The sequence below is a fragment of the Peromyscus leucopus genome, chromosome 16_21, assembly GCF_004664715.2.
Source record: "Peromyscus leucopus breed LL Stock chromosome 16_21, UCI_PerLeu_2.1, whole genome shotgun sequence".
Taxonomy (NCBI): domain Eukaryota; kingdom Metazoa; phylum Chordata; class Mammalia; order Rodentia; family Cricetidae; genus Peromyscus; species Peromyscus leucopus.
The window spans coordinates 70900708-70919134 of NC_051084.1; the positions used below are offsets into that span (position 1 = coordinate 70900708).

General features: G+C 39.5%; 1 protein-coding gene across 1 annotated transcript; it reads left to right on the forward strand.

Annotated features, from left to right (window-relative positions):
* Positions 1–3621: 3621 nt before the first annotated feature.
* Positions 3622–4586, forward strand: LOC114707457 (mitochondrial import receptor subunit TOM20 homolog). The gene has a single exon (XM_037199501.1). It carries the CDS (start codon positions 3686–3688, stop codon positions 4121–4123), a length of 438 nt encoding a protein of 145 aa, XP_037055396.1. The 5' UTR covers positions 3622–3685; the 3' UTR covers positions 4124–4586.
* Positions 4587–18427: the final 13841 nt, after the last annotated feature.

The window sequence follows — 18427 nt, forward strand, 5'->3', positions numbered from 1 at the left end:
TGGCTCCTTATGAAAAGCAACAGAGAGAAGGAGGTTATGGTCTATTGTGTACCAAGCTCAGAGGTTGGTGTCCCCCAACCCCCAACCCTTTGCCTTAGAAAAGCCCACAGCAGGGTCTAGTCATGCCCGAGTCATAATGGTCCTTGGGCCACTGCATGCTATTCAAGGCCTGCTGAAGAAAGACGAATGTTGATTATTATTGCCATTAATGGTATTACTGTTATTGTTGTTATTATCCAATGCTTATGGAATAAGCATTCTGTGGTCGTTTGACACATTCCCCTGCTTTCCCTGTGGTGTTCAGCACAGCCGGTTACTTGTCTACAAGGGAACAAAGTAAAAGGAAAGCTGGAGACATTTCATGAACTTCTTTCTGGTTTGAGTAAATGCTTTGCTTTGCTGGGAAGGATAAGAAAACAGGGTAAGAATAGAGTTGAGCCAGCAAAGCTGGTGTCTGGGAGATAGCGATCCTGATTCTTGGTGGCTTAATATAATGAAAGTTCATTTCTCACCCACCTGAGGTTTAAGCTGGGGATGACCACTGAGCAGACAACATCCTTCAAGTCACCAACCACTGGCCACAAGTGTCTTCCACTTTACCAAGTTCATCTTAATTGTGATTCAATGTCTCGACAAAGACTACCAAGGGAGCTGCTGAGGCTGGATGAGGATAATGGGAATTCCAAGATGACAGTGTGATGGCCTTAAAGGCAAACATGTCTGTGTTGTGAAAGATGATGGAAAGTTCCAGAGGGAGCTTCTCTCTCTCTCTGTCTCTGTCTGTCTGTCTCTCTCTCTCTCTGTATGTGTGTGTGTGTGTGTGTGTGTGTGTGTGTGTGTGTTCAAGAATAAGGATTTTAAAATTGAAAGCAGATAAGAAATTATGTGATTCACTTGGCCCTAGGAAAAAAATATGAAGAGCAGTTGTGTACATTTCCATTAGGAGGTTGAAAAAGAATTACTGATAATTATGAAGCAAGAACATGAACATGACACAATTAGTCACTTAAGTAAAATAAGCCTTAGACAAGAAAATAAAATTATAGAGTGTACCTTTGACTTTATAGCAAAAAATATTTAGACATCAAAATGTAAACAGTCAACACTAATTTGATGTTTTGGTGAAGGAAAAGGACAGAGAGAGTAAGTCATCATTTGTTATAATAAATTCAAAGTCATGTCTGAAATAGAAAAATAAGGTAGTTGTTATTAGAACTACGGAATTATGAAAATGTCTTAATCATATGGAATTAGAATTGTCATTTGAAACTATGTAATTAAATGCAATGCAACTGAAAGTGAACAGGATGACCTCTGAAAGCAGTTGTATTGATGAGGATGGAATACAGGGCTACTGGCTTTTGTTGTTACCTATGAGTGTTAAATAAAAGATCTCACTGTACGTTCTAATTTGATAATGCAACAGTCTCTCAACGTCTGCTGAGAAGCCACACTAGGTAATTCTTTTACATTTGAGGTAAGAAGCAGTAGATAGGAAATGGGCTTTGGTGGCCAGTGAGACTGCCCAGTGGGCAAGGTGCTTGAAGACAAACTTAATGTCCTGAGTTTGATGATCTGGAGCCCATAGGATAGAGAGAGGAGAAGGAACTCTACACATCTGGCTGGCCTCCACACACATCCTGGTACACACACGTATACACACACACACACACACACACACACACACACACACACACACGCAATGTAAAAAAAAAAATTTTTTTTTTAAAGAAATAGTCCTTGGGTAAAATTGCCATAGTACAAAATGGTTAGTGAAGCTGGGAGTTAATGTAAGGACTTAGGAAAGAGTGCATCTTCTGCCCTGTACTAGCAGAGAGGCCAGGATAGCAAGCATCAGATGGGATGTTATGCTTACTGTAATGAAGACCTCATTTGTGACCATGTCAGGAGATTTCAGTGCAGAGACAGAAGTGAGAGCCGTCGGCTGTGGAGAAGCATGCAAACGAAAAGGGAGACTGAAGACAGAGTATATTCTAAAACAATTCATTGGAAAGAGAAGAAAAGATCAAGTGGGAAATGGGAGGGAATTTGAGGTCAAGTGACATAATTTTTGCTTGTTTGCTTGTATATTTTTAAGTTAGGAAAGGCTTTGTGTGTTTCTATGGTGAAAGCAAGGGGGAAAACACAGAATAGAAGATTCTAGAAAGAAAAATAACAGAAGGTGGTATTTGAGAAGACAGAAGGAGGTCTTAAGACTAGACTTCAGAGAACTGGTTGGTTTGAGTGCCTCATCCTTGGATGATTCTCGCCGCTCACACTCAGTTCTCAGCCTTATCCCCTCCATTTCCTGATCTCAGTTTGCTGATCAAACTCAGTGTAGCACTGAGTTTTCTGTGTGCAGTGATTCCAACTATGAAGACATGTTTCTGTCCCTCTACAGGAAGTATCTTCCTTTTATTCCTCTTCTTTTTAAAATTTATTTTATTTTATTAAAAATAGATTTTTCTTTCATGCAATGTATTCTTATGTTTTTTTGTTTTTGTTTTTTTGGTTTGTTGTTGTTTTTTGCTGATGGTGACCTGGGCCAAAATCCCTTCTTCCTTTGGCAAACCAACAGCATAAATCCTAAAATAACCCCAGATTCGTATTGGGCTCAGCCCTCCTTAGCTTTTCAGTTTCAGTTAGCCACCACCAACCAAAGCTTGGAGAAAACAAATGAAAAATTACTAAACTAGGCAATTCATAAATTTTAAATTGTTCATTGTTCTGAGTAGCATGGTGAAAACGTATGTGCTCTGATCCATCCCACCTAGAACATGAAGTATCTATGTGTCCCTGGTATCCACACTGTATATATTACCCTCTCATTGGTCACTTAGTACAGATCTCTGTTATAACACTGTCAGTGTTACAATGTTGTGCCTAGCAAGGATGATGATTGTTTGGACATGCCAAGAAGAAGCCACAGAGTGCATCTTTAGGGGAAATGTGGAATCTTTCAACCTAATAAAGAAAGAATAAAGTCATAGGCTGAAGCTGGTAAAAGCTATGGAAAAGTGATTATTTAATCTCTTATTGTGGCTAATTTTTAAGTTAAATTTTGGCACAGACATGCGTGTATAAGAGAAAAAGAGTACATATCAAGTTTATTCCATTCATTGGGCTCTGGAACAAATCCCATGAAAATAAGGGGGAATTACAGTTTTTATAACTGTTGTGAAATTGTGAGAAGGTTCTAATGACCAGCTAATTTTAAAAACAAACAAACACCAACCACCCTATCAAGGAACAGGACTAATCAACTTCTACTGAAATCTTAACATATTAGACTCATTTATTCTGAGATGCATTTAAAAATTGGTCACAGAGATAGTGAGGCATATATATTGATACTGAATATTAGCTTAAATAGGAAATAAAATTAAGAAATTCTGTCTAAGCCAGGTGGTGGTGGCTCACGCCTTTAATTCCAGCATTTAGGGGACAGAGATAGACAGAACTCTGAGTTCGAGGCCAGCATAGTCTACAGAGGAGTTACAGGACAGCCAGGATAATACAGAGAAACCATGCCTCAAAAACAAAAGTAAAAACAAAACAAAGGCTGGTGCTCGGCCTTTTCCGTCTGCGCTGGAGGCGGCGAGCGGGCGGCGTGCTCTGATCGCTCGGAGCTTAACCGCTGCTTGGCGGGCCTCGGCGGCCCGGCGCACGCCCCAGCTGAGCGAAGATGGTGGGCCGGAACAGTGCCATCGACGCGGGCGTGTGCGGTGCCCTCTTCATCGGGTACTGCATCTACTTTGACCGCAAAAGGCGGAGTGACCCCAACTTCAAGAACAGGCTTCGAGAACGAAGAAAGAAACAGAAGCTTGCTAAGGAGAGAGCTGGGCTTTCCAAGTTACCTGACTTAAAAGATGCTGAAGCTGTTCAGAAAGTCTTCCTTGAAGAGATACAGCTTGGTGAAGAGTTATTAGCACAAGGTGAATACGAGAAGGGTGTGGACCACCTGACAAATGCAATCGCTGTGTGTGGACAGCCTCAGCAGCTGCTGCAAGTGTTACAGCAAACTCTTCCACCACCAGGGTTCCAGATGCTTCTGACCAAGCTTCCCACCATTAGTCAGAGAATTGTAAGTGCTCAGAGCTTGGCTGAAGATGATGTGGAGTGAGCCAGATATCAACACGATAAAATCTCAGTTAAAAATGATTTAACCATTAGCTTGGAAGCTGATCGGCTCTGGGGAATAAGGGCAAATATGCTTGTCATGAACTGTCCTACACTGAAGTCTACCAAAGTGAATATGTACTTTGAGTAGATCCATTGTTCTATTTATTTTTTCCAGTGAAAATTATTTTGATAGAACTTTTCATTTTATAAATACACTGAGTTAACCAAAATATCATAGATTTCGTTTATTTTTAAGACATGCAATTCAAATGTAAATACAGTAGAGTCTTAGGTAAAAACTCACAGTGATGAATTTTAAAACATTGGAAGAGACTATGGAGGGGAGTTGAATAATGCCCATTTTTTAAAGGCTCTAGTACATTTTACTGTAAGTCATCAAATTGGATAGAAACTTGTGTTTGTGAAAACTGAGCATTAAAATCTTGCAGAGACTGAAAAAAAAAGAAAGAAGAAAAGGAAGAAGAGAAAAAAGAAAGAAAATCTGTCTAGAGTTCCAGAAAAAGAGATGGTCCACAAGAAATATCCAAAGAGATAACACCTGAAAATGTTCCAAAATTGTCACCTCATCAATAAACCCAAGAAGATCAAAACCCCACACTTGAACTACAGTGGTGTTTGGGAGGCCATGAAGAAGTTTTAAAAGGAAACCTCGTAAGAAGAGATGTCACCATCCAGAGACTTCTGAGATTAGCAGAAGCCAGAGAAACTTTACCTTAATCTGTTGAGAGAATGCAGCCGTTGAAGCAGAATGACGCGTACCACTCAAAAATATCCTTCAAAACTGAATGCAGAAAAGAAGGCATGGTGCTTCCCATCTACAATTCCACCACTGGAGAAGCTGAGACATGAGTATTATAAGTACAAGGCCAGCTTGGGTTACATAGTGAGACCTCATATTGTGTGTGTGTGTGTGTGTGTGTGTGTGTGTGTGTGTGTGTGTGTGTGTGTTTTCAGTCATATAAAAAATTTTCAAAATTTATATTTTGAAAGGAAAGAAAATCATGCCAAACTGAAAGTCAGGAGCAAAAAGAAATGAAGATCAAGTAAAATGGCATCAATGTGTAAAATCTAATGCAACACTGACTTATAAGAAAATATAGTGAGGCAGCATGGGCTCCCATGTCCATAATACAACGCTCTAAGAATTTCACTCTTCTGGAGGGTGAGAATAGTAACTTTGGAGTTCTAGAGGCTTAAATCTGTCTGTTACTGTTTTGTGATGCCTTTTGAAGAATACAGCTATCACTCCACATGGGGCTCCATGCTTAGAACCACACACTCATGAGGCAGAGGCAAGAGGACCTTCGCAAGACTGAGGTCAGCCTGGGTTTAACACATGACCTTGTCTTAAAAGTAAAAAATGAAAGTAAAAAAACAAAATTAAATACAACAAACCAAAAAGTATAATAAGTATAAATGGACTCCAGGCAATATTTACCACTTCAGCTTCTGGGGGCTGCAGAGTGAACAGAAAAATTGATTCTGTAATAGAATGGAAATCCCAGGAGCCCTTTGTAAATGTTAATAAAATGTAAAAAATCTCCATTCAATCTTATTAATAAAAGTCTCAACTAAATACTTTTAGAACTAGGAAAGCTTCAGCTACATAAATTACAAATATTAAGAAGACACTATAAATCAGGGAGGTTTAAGAGAGAAAGAAAGAGAAGCTAAGTGTGAGCGTGATGGCATTCTCCCTAATCCTAACTGGGGCAGGAGGCTCTGGGCTCAAGGGCAGGCTGAGTGTCTTAGTTTCCTTTCCCGTTGCTGAGATAAAATACTCTAATTAAAACAATTTAAAGGAAGAAGGGATTGTTCTGGATCACAGTTACAGGTTGCAGTCAATTATGGCAGGGAAGACACAGCAGCTGAAGACTGAGGAAGCTAACCACATCACATCCAAAGTCAAGAAGCAGAGAAGACAGAGTCAGACTCGTGCATGCACCCAGGCATGCTTGCACTCAGCTCACTCTGTGTTCAGCCCTGGTCCTGTAGATAATCAAAATGGGTCTTTCCACATCACCTAAATGCAATCAAGACAATCCCTGACAACCAGAGCCAGAGGTCCTTATCCCAGGTCATCCTAGCTTCTTCTGGGTTAACAAATAAATAGCAATCACCACATTGGGTTGCATAATGAAAGTCTGTCTCTAAAAACTGAGGGCTGCTCATATAATTCAATGGTAGAATATTTACCTAGCATGTTCAAAGGCCTGAGTTGATTCCCAGTTTCACAAAAAAAGTATAAAATATTTATTAGATCTGAATAGTCCCATAATTAGAGGAATAAATTTGTAGTTTAAAATGTCCTCACAAAGTTGCTTCAGTACTGATTTGTTTTTTATTGTGGCATAATTTTCATAGAGTAAAATTCTGCTTCTAAGAGTATATTCATCCCTGTCATGTGTCCACATCAAGATGGAGCATATAGAATACTTCCCTGAGCCCTGGGCTCCCTATGAATTTTTCTAGTTTATTCTCTCCATCCCACTCTACTCCTAGCAACTCTCAGAAATTTACCCAACCTACATTTTGCCTTTCCCAGACTGTCTTACAACATATGGCTATAATCTGAGTTTTTAGTATTCAGCATAAAGATTTGGAGGGTCTTCCATTCTATTGTGTATTTGCATGGTATTAAGATAAATCCACATGAAGCTATTTAATGGGTAATAGGGATTTATTAAGATATAAATTGAAGAAATACATTCACAAATATGGAATGGAGTAGACAGCTGAAGTTGTCCTCTGATCTGACTGGAAGCCAGTCCACCCAGCAGTTTGATCAGACCAGGAATCAGGCAGAAGGGGAAAGGGGCTTACCTCCCCCCCTTCTTATTATTAAGAAACTGTCTATTCATTTTACATACCAACCACAGATTCCCCCCTCCTTCCTCTTCCCACCCCCAGCCTTCTTTTTGGAGTCTAGTGCCTAAGGTGTGACCTTGAGCAGCCTTGGTGCAGTGGGTAGGGGCTTGCACTTCCCTTACCTTTTAAGAGGTCATGTACCTCTTAAATGGCAAGAAGCACTGCTTCCCTCAGGCCCTATAGCCCAAGATCATGGGCATAGCAAACATCACTATATTATGGTCTGTTTCTTTTCAATGCTGATTACCCTAGTTAGCTTTAACAGCCATTTGACACTCCCCTTGTTGTGGAATATTTGTTTAACTATGCAGAGATGTGTTGCATTTGTTTAGCTATGTAAAGATAGGTTACATTTGTTTAATTATGTAAAGAAGTGTTGCTATTTTACCTTGCTTGCCTAAGGCACCTGATTAGTCTAATAAAAAGCTGAATGGCAAGGGAGGAGGTTTGGGCAGAATTTCTGGGCAGGGGGAATAAGTAGGAGGAGGAATTTAGGCTTAGGGAAGAAGGAAAAAAGAAAAGGATGCAGACAGACAGACAGGGAGGAAGCAGGAAAGTAGGACATATAGAATGAAGGGAATGTAAAAAGCCCTAAGACAAAATGTAGATGAGTAGAAACAGGTGAAATTAAGTTTAAAAGGCTAGTGGGACGAGCCTAAGCTAAGACTGAACTCTCATAATTAATAAGTCTCTCTGTCTTTATTTGGGAGCTGGTTGATGGTCCAAAGAAAATGCCAACTACAATCACTGAGAATGGAGACTCAGGTGAGGCATAACTCGGATCTGACTGACCTGTGAGCATGTCTGTAGGAGATTGTCTTAATTGTTAATTTATGTAGGAGGACCCATCCCAATGTGAGCTACACCATCTCCAGTGCAGGTATCTTTAGCCTGTACAAGAAAGCTAGCCAAGCATGAGCCAGTAAGTATCATTCTTCTGCAGCTTCTGCTTCAAGCTCCTACTTCACTCAGTGATGGACTATGACTCATAAGCATAAACCAAACACATCTTTTCCTTCTTTCAGTTGCTTTTAGTCAGTGTTTTATGCCAGCAACAGAAAGGATACTAGAACACAAGTGTTGTGTTGTAGGAAAACACAATTTTCTTATCAATACAAAGAGGAAATTATGAGCTACAAAGAGGGAGCAGGAGGACTCTGTTGTCAGTGAGACCCAAAAAACCCATGAAATATAAGGCAGAATGTGCATTATATACTGTGGTTAAATACAATGTGTTGATATTCTGTGTTTATATGCTTGGAGTACTTTGCAATTCCTGGGATCCCAATACACACTAATTTCCAAGTCAGTCTGTAGTCTTCATAGGTCATCAGCAATTTAATAGGTCTCAAAACCATTCTTTGCCAAGCTACACAATTCGATAGTCAGGCTAAGATATCTCAATGAGTACCAATTTCTAGAATGATTATTGTCTCCAAGCAGAACCTTGGGTCCTAGGGTGTGACTCATGTAAATGTGCCACAAGGACAACTGACTCAGCAGCCTTTCAGAGTTCCTGCGTGCGTAGTTAGTCACTTAAAGACATTTTTCATTCAGTATCTAAAGTATTCATTTGTTTATTCAGTAAATATCAACTGAAAGCCTCCCGTGAATATAGGCATGAATCAAGCAGATGAAAGTTTCTTTCCTCACATACCTTGTTTTCTTAATTAGAAGGATAAAATAACAAAACAATAGGGTCTCTGCTAGTAATAAATTCTGTAAATGGAAGAATGGTCGAGGCGTCAGTATTGAGGAGCATCAAGCTTTGAAAGTGTTTTCAGGGAAAGCTTCACTTAAAAAATCAAGTTAGTGAAAAGACATATAGGAGCTGCAAACTTCAGAAAACAACAAATGTCAATGAAGATGTCAGAGAAACTAGATTCCAGTCAGCTGAGCTAAAGGAACGGGGTGGCAGCATCTCCCTACATTTGTGCCTCTGAAGGCTTGAAGCTGCAGTCTGTACTCCACCCTCTTAAATGGAAATCAGCTCAAAGTCAGTGGAAGACTTAGTGCTAGGGATGGGTGCAGCTGAGGGGTGTGAACCACAGGGTGTGCAAGACAACCAGTGTACTGGAGATGCTTACCTCCTCCAGCCCCTGACAGAAATACATAAAAGAGCCATTTATGTCACCCAAAGATAGAGCTGAGACTGAAGAGTTTAGTATTTACAAATGGAGACATGTATGCTGGAGTTCATGCACATTCTTTGTTTTCATTTGCATTTTCCCAGAAGCAGTTTTGAAACAGGGGTTCATGTACTTGTGAGTGAGCTGATTCCAGAAAGTTCTAGAAGAGGAATGGAACAAAGAGATAAAAGATAAGAAGTCACTAGAGAGTTGTAGGACAAGACTTACCAGGGTCAATAGGAGCTTGATTCTACTGGGGAATGCTGGGAACCTGAGTGGTATATAGCCTCAAAGTTACCACCAAGGAGCAAAGGACCTGGGGTTCTGATCTCCTGACCCCAGCAGTCAGTGATTGACCCTGTGGATAACTGAGGATGTTGAAGGTGATGTTAATTCCCAAGCACTTTTAACAGCTTTGAACCACCATGTGGGTGAGAGGAATATAACCCAGATCTTCTGAAAGAGCAACAAGTGCTCTTAACCAATAAGCCATCTCTCAGGGTCCTGTTAGATTTTAATCTCAAAGTAGCAATTCATTACAAATAAATGTAACTTCTAAGTCTTAAAAGTTAGTTATAAGCCGGGCGGTGGTGGTGCACGCCTTTAATCCCAGCACTTGGGAGGCAGAGCCAGGTGGATCTCTGTGAGTTCGAGGTCAGCCTGGGCTACCAAGTGAGCTCCAGGAGAGACGCAAAGCTACACAGAGAAACCCTGTCTCGAAAAACCAAAAAAAAAAAAAAAAAAAAAAAAAAAAAGTTAGTTATAATCTTTGAGGTACAATATAAAAGAAGTTGAAACTATTTAACCTTATAACTATTTTAACTGTTAATTTCATAGTTATTCACTGTTTGTGTTTTTGAGGCATACAAACAAAACTGACTCTCAAAAGTATTGTATACTTTACAACAAAATTATCACATCTGAAACCAAGCATGGTGGTGCACACCTGTAATCCCAGCCTTTGGGAAGTGGAGGGGGAAAGGTCAGAGGTTCAAGATCAGTCTCAACTGTTCAGTAAGTTCAAGGCTAGCCTAGGTTATGTGAGACCTTGTCTCAAAAGAAAAATTAACATACTCGATCTATATAAAGTGGAATATTGGTAAATCTGGAAATATCTGGATCGTGTATTGTTGTTTTTTTTTTTTTTCTTCAATCAAGGGGATTCAAGTGGAGTTGCAGAAGAAACAATGGAATATATAATCCAAACATTTTGGGCCCAGTCTTCTATACACCACACCTACTCAACTTTCTTAACATGAGCAAACTGTACTGAAAGAGGAGTCACTGAAGATCTTAGAGATTAATTGATCCAGTTCCCTCCATCCTATTACATGAAAAAGAAGTCCGCCACTTTGCCAACACCTGGAGCTTTGAAAGATCTGTGCATGGCAAAGCATTCTGCCTGCTCTGAGACCTTCCGTCAAAGCTTACTGGAACCCATATTCTCTGCCCTTCCCCTCTACTCTCCAGTCCCTTGTCCTCTGGTCTGTTCCAGGAAGCTGATTTGTACCCAATTAGTTCCCCTGTGCATTGCCTTCAAATTAATTTGACCAAGAAGAGGCACCACTGAGAAAGTGGAGGGCAAAAGAGGAAGCTGTGGTCCTTTGCTTTGCAGGACACCACACACTTTGCATTGCTTTTTTTTAAGTTCCTAGTTTCTCTAGTATAGAGTTCTCCACAGCTATGTGTGATCTCCTCTGACATTGCTGGCCCTTGGGTATTCCTACTGCTGTACCAGCTTCTCTTAGCCCCACCCATATCTCAGCAGAGTCCTGTCGTTAAATGCTTCTTAGTCACTGTGATCAAATCCGCTGTTTCCTTCAAATAGACTTTGACTGCAGCTCTGCTGCCTCTGTTGCCCACAGCCTCTGGAAAGTCCAGTGTGTGCACTGCTATAATCCACTACACAATGTTCCCACTCTGGAAAATACAGAACAAACAATCTAATTCTCATGTTATTTTAGAACTAGATCTATTGATCAATTAATATGCATATGCGTGTATGTGATTTCTAGAAGTTCTGACTGAAGTCATGGCTATAGGTTATAATTTTTATCAGGTCAACATGCCTCTTCACTTCTCTTTATGGCCTCTATGCTTGCAAATTTCTCTTGTGTTTGGCAAAGAAGCATCCCATTCACCCATGCCCATTTTCTCTGTTGAACTCACTGTTGTGTCCACCTCTCACCAAGGAGAAAACATGCTTTTCAAGGTAACATTGAGATCCCAAATGCAGAGATTGTCAGCAGCAAATTAATATTCACTGTCCATAATCAGTTCAGTTTCTTATAATAATTTAGCACACATATGGCAATTATGAATAAGCATTGATAACATTTCCCTAATCCTTTCCACATGGGCCAAAAGTGAAAGAGTTTTAAAACTTAAGTGAGCCAATCAAGATAAATATTAATAGTTTCAAACATGGGTTCCAGACTAGAACCAAAGAGAATTTGGAGCTGAGAATTAGCCTTGTTGCAGAGTTCAACAGACATAATTATTAATGCCATTGTCAGGAATTCTATATGATTGTACTGTCGCCAAGAATCCAAAGGTTTTTTGGTAAGGAGCAAAATGCATATGTCTGGTAACAAAAATCTCCCATGCTAAAAAAAAAAAATCACAACTCAGATAAGAAAAAATTATTTTTTCTCTGTTTGTTTTCTCGTTTCTCTTCATCCTTTCTTACTATGAAGAAAAAGGTACTGAGCAGGGAACTAATAACTTCCCTGTCCACATACAAACCCCAAATGTCTACAGCTGTTCTGTGTCTAGTAAGGCTTGCCCGTTATGAACATGATGCACTAGACTTGATGAAAACAGATAATACCCTGATCAGAAACATTTTTGAACTGGTAACTTAAAAATCTCAACAGAGAGTTTCATCAGAGAGATGTTGCTATAGCAATCATTGTTAACAACCAGAACATTCCTCTAGACTTTTGGCCAAATGATGTCCAAAGGGGAACAAGACTAAACCAGCTCTGTTTTTCTCCTTCCAACTTTCAGACTTCCTTCCTGAAAGATTTTAGATTCAGAACATTTTTTTAAACTTGTTTTGTTTTGTGCAATGCTCAGGCTCTGTAGGTTCAATGTAAGTGTAAGTAAACACTCCACCACAGAACCACATCCCCAGCCCAAATTCAGAACATATTTTTAACTACAAATTTCATAAATAAGAAACTCTTTACATACATGACAAACTTAGTCGCTATAGAATTAAATGCCCTGAGATTATAGGTTCTATGTGGGAACATGAATTAATTTTACTAGAAAATACGAGCACACAAACTAGAGCACAACTGATCTCTATGTAGTACAGGTGCTAGTGTTTGGAGGCACACAGCTAGCTGCAATATCCAGCTAGCTATATACCCCATGCTGCAAGAGCAGAGCAAGATGGCTGGTGAGCCACAGGAAGGAGCCAGAATATGGGCGGCAAAAAACATCATTTTCCTTTTTGCTTACTTTAAAAATAAGCCATAAGAAGGAATGTGGTGTCCTGTGAACAATTACCATCTCAGAGTAGGTTCTGGGTTTAGTTATAGATGTTCTAGGAGCTAATAGCAGGGCCCTCTTCTGGTCTTGTTCTCTTCTACTGGGGCTTGTGGGTAGTGAGGGGTGGGCCAGATGATCTCTAAGATTGCTTACTGTGCCAGAATCAAGTGCTTTCTAAATCCATCATAACTCCCATTTCACACACATATGACACACAAAGAGATAAAATGCCAGTTGTTATCTTTTTTCCTAAGGCTTTGCTTTTGTTTCAGATCTTATTTTGGAATGGGGGGGAATCACATATGAATCACTGCAAATTATGATACTAGTCATGGATCTTATCAAAGTTGACGACTCATCTATTTCCAGAAGTTTTGCTGGCCATGGGAAAATGTGATTTCTTTCTCTCCCTCCTCCGAAGGCCAAGGGGACATGATTGCATCTTTTTTAGAGAAAAAAAAAAGCCAAAAACAAAATAACAAACCCCTGACTTTCTTTCTTTGTTTTCTATATTTTTACTTTATTTTGTCTCTAGAATATTTTCTGTATTTTTGGTTCCTAATTCATAGAAAGAAAAATTGTCAGGGCTGGAGAGAAAGAAAAATTGTCAGGGCTGGAGAGATGGGTCAGAGGCTAAGAGCTCATTTGACCTTCCAGAGGTTCCAAGTTCAGTTTCAAGCACCCACATCAGGGATTTTAGGTTTTAGACATTTTCTGACCTGTACAAGCCAGATGTACTTACAAGTGCACACATACACACACACACACACACACACACACACACACACACACACACCACCACAGGATATACCACACATACACAAACACACACACACACACACACACACACACACACACAAGCACACGCACAGAATTTTTATAAATATATATTTTTATAAATCCTCTTTAGAATTGTCCAAATCCATTTTGAAGTCCTTTTTTTCAAAAGACTAATAGTCATGATATGATTTCCTGGCATTGGCTTAATAATGTTAAATATTGCTTTTATCAGTCTTTTCCAATATATTATTTATTTACTTAAAATCTAGTTTTATTTTAATTCATAAAATGGCGATTTTAGGCAAAAATCAGAACATTGATTTTTGACTCAAGAACACGAATATTTGTTCTATCTTTGCCACTAGGAGTTGGGAAGCCTAAGCTTGCTGTTTAATCTCATTTGGTGTTAATTTTTATCAGTATATTATACTGATAAAACCTTAAGACACATCAAATTGAATTTTCAGGACTTTTGTGAAAATAAAATAAAGAAGCTGTGCAAAATGATTTGAGGGGTAGGAGAGATGGCTCTGCAGTTAAGAGCCTTTGATGCTCCTGCAGAGGACCCAAGTTCAGTTCCCAGTGCCTGTATTGGGGGGCTCACAGTGCCAGCAATTCCAGCTTCACTGACCCATCAGTCTCTTCTGTCTTCAATGAACACAAGCACACCCATGTCAGACACACACATACACACATAAAATAAAATAAATGTAAATACTAAATTCCATTTGAAAATGTAATTTGTGCTACAACTAATATATATCCTAATTTTTTCTGCTTATTTTTCTAAATGATTTTATATTATATAAAGAATTAGAATTCTATATATACTCAAGTTGCTATTCATTTTATATTTTCATTTAATTTGACTTTGTGGTTCTCCATTTCTATAAATATAAATTTATTGTAGGACTGTATTCTGAGTTAACATGTATTTGTTGCATGTATTAATGGAATTCATGCTAATGTTTCAAAGCATGCCTACAGTATACACTGATAAAGTTTAGAATGCCTGTATCTCTTCGTTGCCATCTCAGACTCTAGCAACCATTATCTCATATGTACATTACCTCTTTGTTCATTTTTTAGATTCACTTGTGAGAGCTACATATGACATTTATCTTTCTGTGTCTATTGATTTCACTTAATAAAATATTTTCTAGTTATATCCATTTTTTTCTCCTAAAACAGGATTTCTTTCTTCCTTGTAGCTGAATGATTTTCCATTGTGCCCACACACAGCATTCTCTTCACCCACTGATAGACACCTAGGTTCATGCCATTCCTTGGTTACTATGAGTAGGTAACCATAGTATACATATGCACCTCCTAGGCATGCTAACTTCACTCCTTTGCATATTTGCCTGGAAGTTGGTGTGGGATCAGATGCTAATTTTATTTTTACTATTTTAAGGAACCTCTGTACTGGTTTCCATATTCGCTGTACCAATGCATGGTCTCACCCAATAGTATATAAGAGTTCTTTGATCTCCACATCTCACCAGCATTTTCTTTTTATAATAGTCATTCTCACTAGACAGCATCTCTGTAGATAGCATTGATTTAGACTTCTATGTTAGACACTAAAAATGAACATTTAAAAATATTTGTTGACCATTTGTAGTCTTTCCAGGAGCACGGATTTAGATCATTTGCCCAGTCGAATTGGATTACTTGATTCTGCTAATATTGTAGTTACATTATATATTTTGGACATTAGTCCTTTGTCAGATCAGTACTGGACAGGTGTTTTCTCCTATCTGTAGGTTATCTCTTTACTCTGTGTACATTTCCTTTACTGTGCAGAAGCTTTTTAGCATGGAATGGAATCCTATTTGTCGATTTTTGCTTGTGTTTCCTATATTTTCAGGTCCACATACAAGTAATCATTGAAGTGTTTTCCTCTAATATAACTTGGATCTTATCTTTAGGTCATTGTTTTATGTTGGCTTGATCTTTGTAGAAGATAAGAGAAAGATATCAACTTCCACTTTTCTTCCTATGGATAGTCAATTCGCCCAGCAACATTTATGAAGAAGTTGTCCTTTTTCTAACACATGGTTTCTGTTGTTGGCTTTGGTGCCTGTGTTTATTTCTGGGGTCTTTAGTTGCTCCTTTGGTCTATGTCATTTTTACTCCTGTCCAGGGTGCTTTGGTTACTAAGGCCCGGCAGTACGTCCTAAAGTCAGACACAGTGTGCTTCTAGCTGCGTTCTTCTCAGTCAGGATTTCAGGATTGCTGTGGCTGTTCACAGCCCTCTGCAGTGCTGTGTGCATTTCTCCATCATTGTGTCCACGTCTGTGAAGAACACCATTAGTTTTGTGATGGGCACTGTTTGAAATCTGTAAATCAGATTGCACAGTGTGGACATTTTAACCGAACTAATTCTTCCGAGCAACATAGGAAGTACACGCGCACTGTGTGTGTGTGTGTGTGTGTGTGTGTGTGTGTGTGTGCTCGCGCGCCCGCGCGCGCACGCGCGCGCAATTTCAATGTATTTCATTAGTTTTTTTTTTTTTTATAATTTTCATTATAGAGTTCTTTCCCTACCTTGATTTAATTTACTCTTGGAGATCCATTGCCTTTCTTTTTCCTTTTCTGTGGTATCAAACAGATATTTAACGTGGTATGTAAAGCAGGAGCTCACCTACTCAGGTAAAGGTGCTGACAGCTCCAATGCACTCGGCATAGCTACATGTCAGTGGCTAGTAGTCTAGTAGTCTAGTAGTCTAGTAGTCTAGTAGTCTAGCAGTCTAGTAGTCTGCTAAAACGCCCAATGGAAAGCGTCCCCGACTGCTGGAGTTTGCTCAGTTGGAAGCATGATTGTGGAAGCCTCAAATTAAAGACAGGATAAAATTTAAATCTATCTTTCAACCAAATTCTGGCCAAAGCTTAAATCTTTCTCCACTCAGCAAAATGACTGTTGTTGGAGTGTCCCTGAGCCTCTGCAATGGAGGGAGCTTCAGGTCACTGAGTTCAAGGCCAGGAAAGAGAGAGCTGTGGTTAGCTCAGATGGGTCTATGAAGAGAGTAACAGAGATGGTATGAAGAGAGTTTGCAGAGATGGTGGACATCATTCTAAGGTGTCAGTTCTTGCCATAGAAAAGCATGGCAAGAACACTTCTTTCAGATTTCTCAAAGACAGTATTGTAGCAAGCTGACATTTTAATAAAGTTCCCTGAATTTAAGCAGTCCGGGGAATTACTGCCTTTGAATTACTGGCAATAGTGAGCAGGGTTAAGAACAGTTTCAGAATGAAAACTGGTTTTATTTTGTCAGGAAGTGAGTGAGCAGAGAGGTGCAAAGAGGGGGGCAGGAGAGAGGGGGGAGAGAGAGAGGGAGGAAAGGAGGGAGAGATCAACAGGGCTAGTACCAAAATGTGGGACATAAAGTTAGATAGAACAGAGCAGGTGAGGCTTTTCGGTGTGGCCAGCTCAGCGTCACCTGTCACTGGGAAAGGAGCCAGAGACAAGGTAGGAGAGTGAGTGGCAAGCGTGAAGCAAACTTATTTACTTACTCTGTCGCTGGAAGCCCGAAGGAGAATTGATTCTTCCCTCCCACCCCTGTTAACTGTTAACTGTCTTATTTAAAACACCTGATTAAAAACTCCAAAATTCACCTTTCCCTCCTTCAGGCAGGGAATTTTGCTGTAGTTCCATTAAAAACAAACAAACAAACAAACAAACAAGTGTCCAGTGTCTCTGAACTGCCCTGCTGTCACAACTGAACTCAGCCCTCCAGCGGGCTGCTCTAGCACAGTCCTTCTAGCCTTTGTTTTCACCAAATCTATCTCCTCCCCAGCAGGCACCCACATTTCCCTGCACTCTTGGTAGAAGTCTCAGGAACAAGTATCTGAATTAGTTTTCACACTTTAGGATTCAGACATTCTGTCCCACAGTCTGAGATCATCCTATGAAGTTTGAAATCAAAACCTTGCATTCAAAATGCTTAATAGAGTAGTATTATCCAACCTTCTGGATTTGTTTTACATTTATTTACTTACATAATGTGTAGGGGAGTGAGGGACACATGCATGTGTAACAACTGCAGGAGCAGGGTCTCTTCTTCAATTGTGTAGCAAACACCTTTAACCTCGGAGCCATCTTGCCAGCCCTGGTATTTGTTTCTAAATTTTGAACATCAGATTTCTTAATTGCAAACAAATGAACTATGATGTAAAGAGTTAGTTTTGGAATCTGTGAGATAATTACATTTAAGAAAATACATTAGATCAAATACTGGTTCTCTTTACCCTCAACCCACCTGTCAGGAAACCAGAGAACAAAAGAAAATTTTCTGGGTTGAAAAAAAAAAAAACAAAACCTAAAGATAAAAGTTACAAGCACACACAATAAGCTTGAGTACCAGTAAGTGTTTTAATGGTAAATAAAACTGTTGAGAAGCCCAGTGACACAATTCCTAACTCTGTGAGCCTGCTGGATCCTTCACCATGCCCCACTCTACTCAAAAGGAACACAAAGCTGGTATCTGCTATTTCTTGGTGTTTAGGTGGTTTCATTTATTCAATGTATTGTTCCAGTCACTCAACAAAATATTTATTCACAGTTACTTGGGGATATATCAGTAAGCAAAACAAAAGCCTTTGGCCCATGAAAGTTTCAGACATTGAGTAATAACCGTAATCAATAATGTGCATAAAAGTCACAAATGCTATAGGAGAAAAGAGTGAGAGGTTTGAGGGGTTGGCAAGACATGTTGGGTATGAGGAAAAGAGAGAGCATGCTATGGCCTTAAGTCTGACGATCTACTGAGAAGGTTGGGTTTGGGCAAAAGCTTGAAGAGTGTCAGTGATTCAGTCAAGTGGCAACAGGTAGGAGAGTGTTGCAGGCAATGGCAGCAAAGTAGAGGTCCCCAAAACAGAAGGCCTGTGTTGCAGAGAAGTCAGGAATGAGGAAACCAGAAGAGAATTTAGGAGGCTAGAGGGATTGGATTTTAGTCTTCGTGAGGATGTTTTGGCTTTTTACACAGAAAGAAATAAGACCCTTCATA

Excerpts from the sequence above, each read along its gene's own strand:
- LOC114707457 (XM_037199501.1), top strand. The coding sequence starts at position 3,686 with ATGGTGGGCCGGAACAGTGCCATCGACGCGGGCGTGTGCGGTGCCCTC.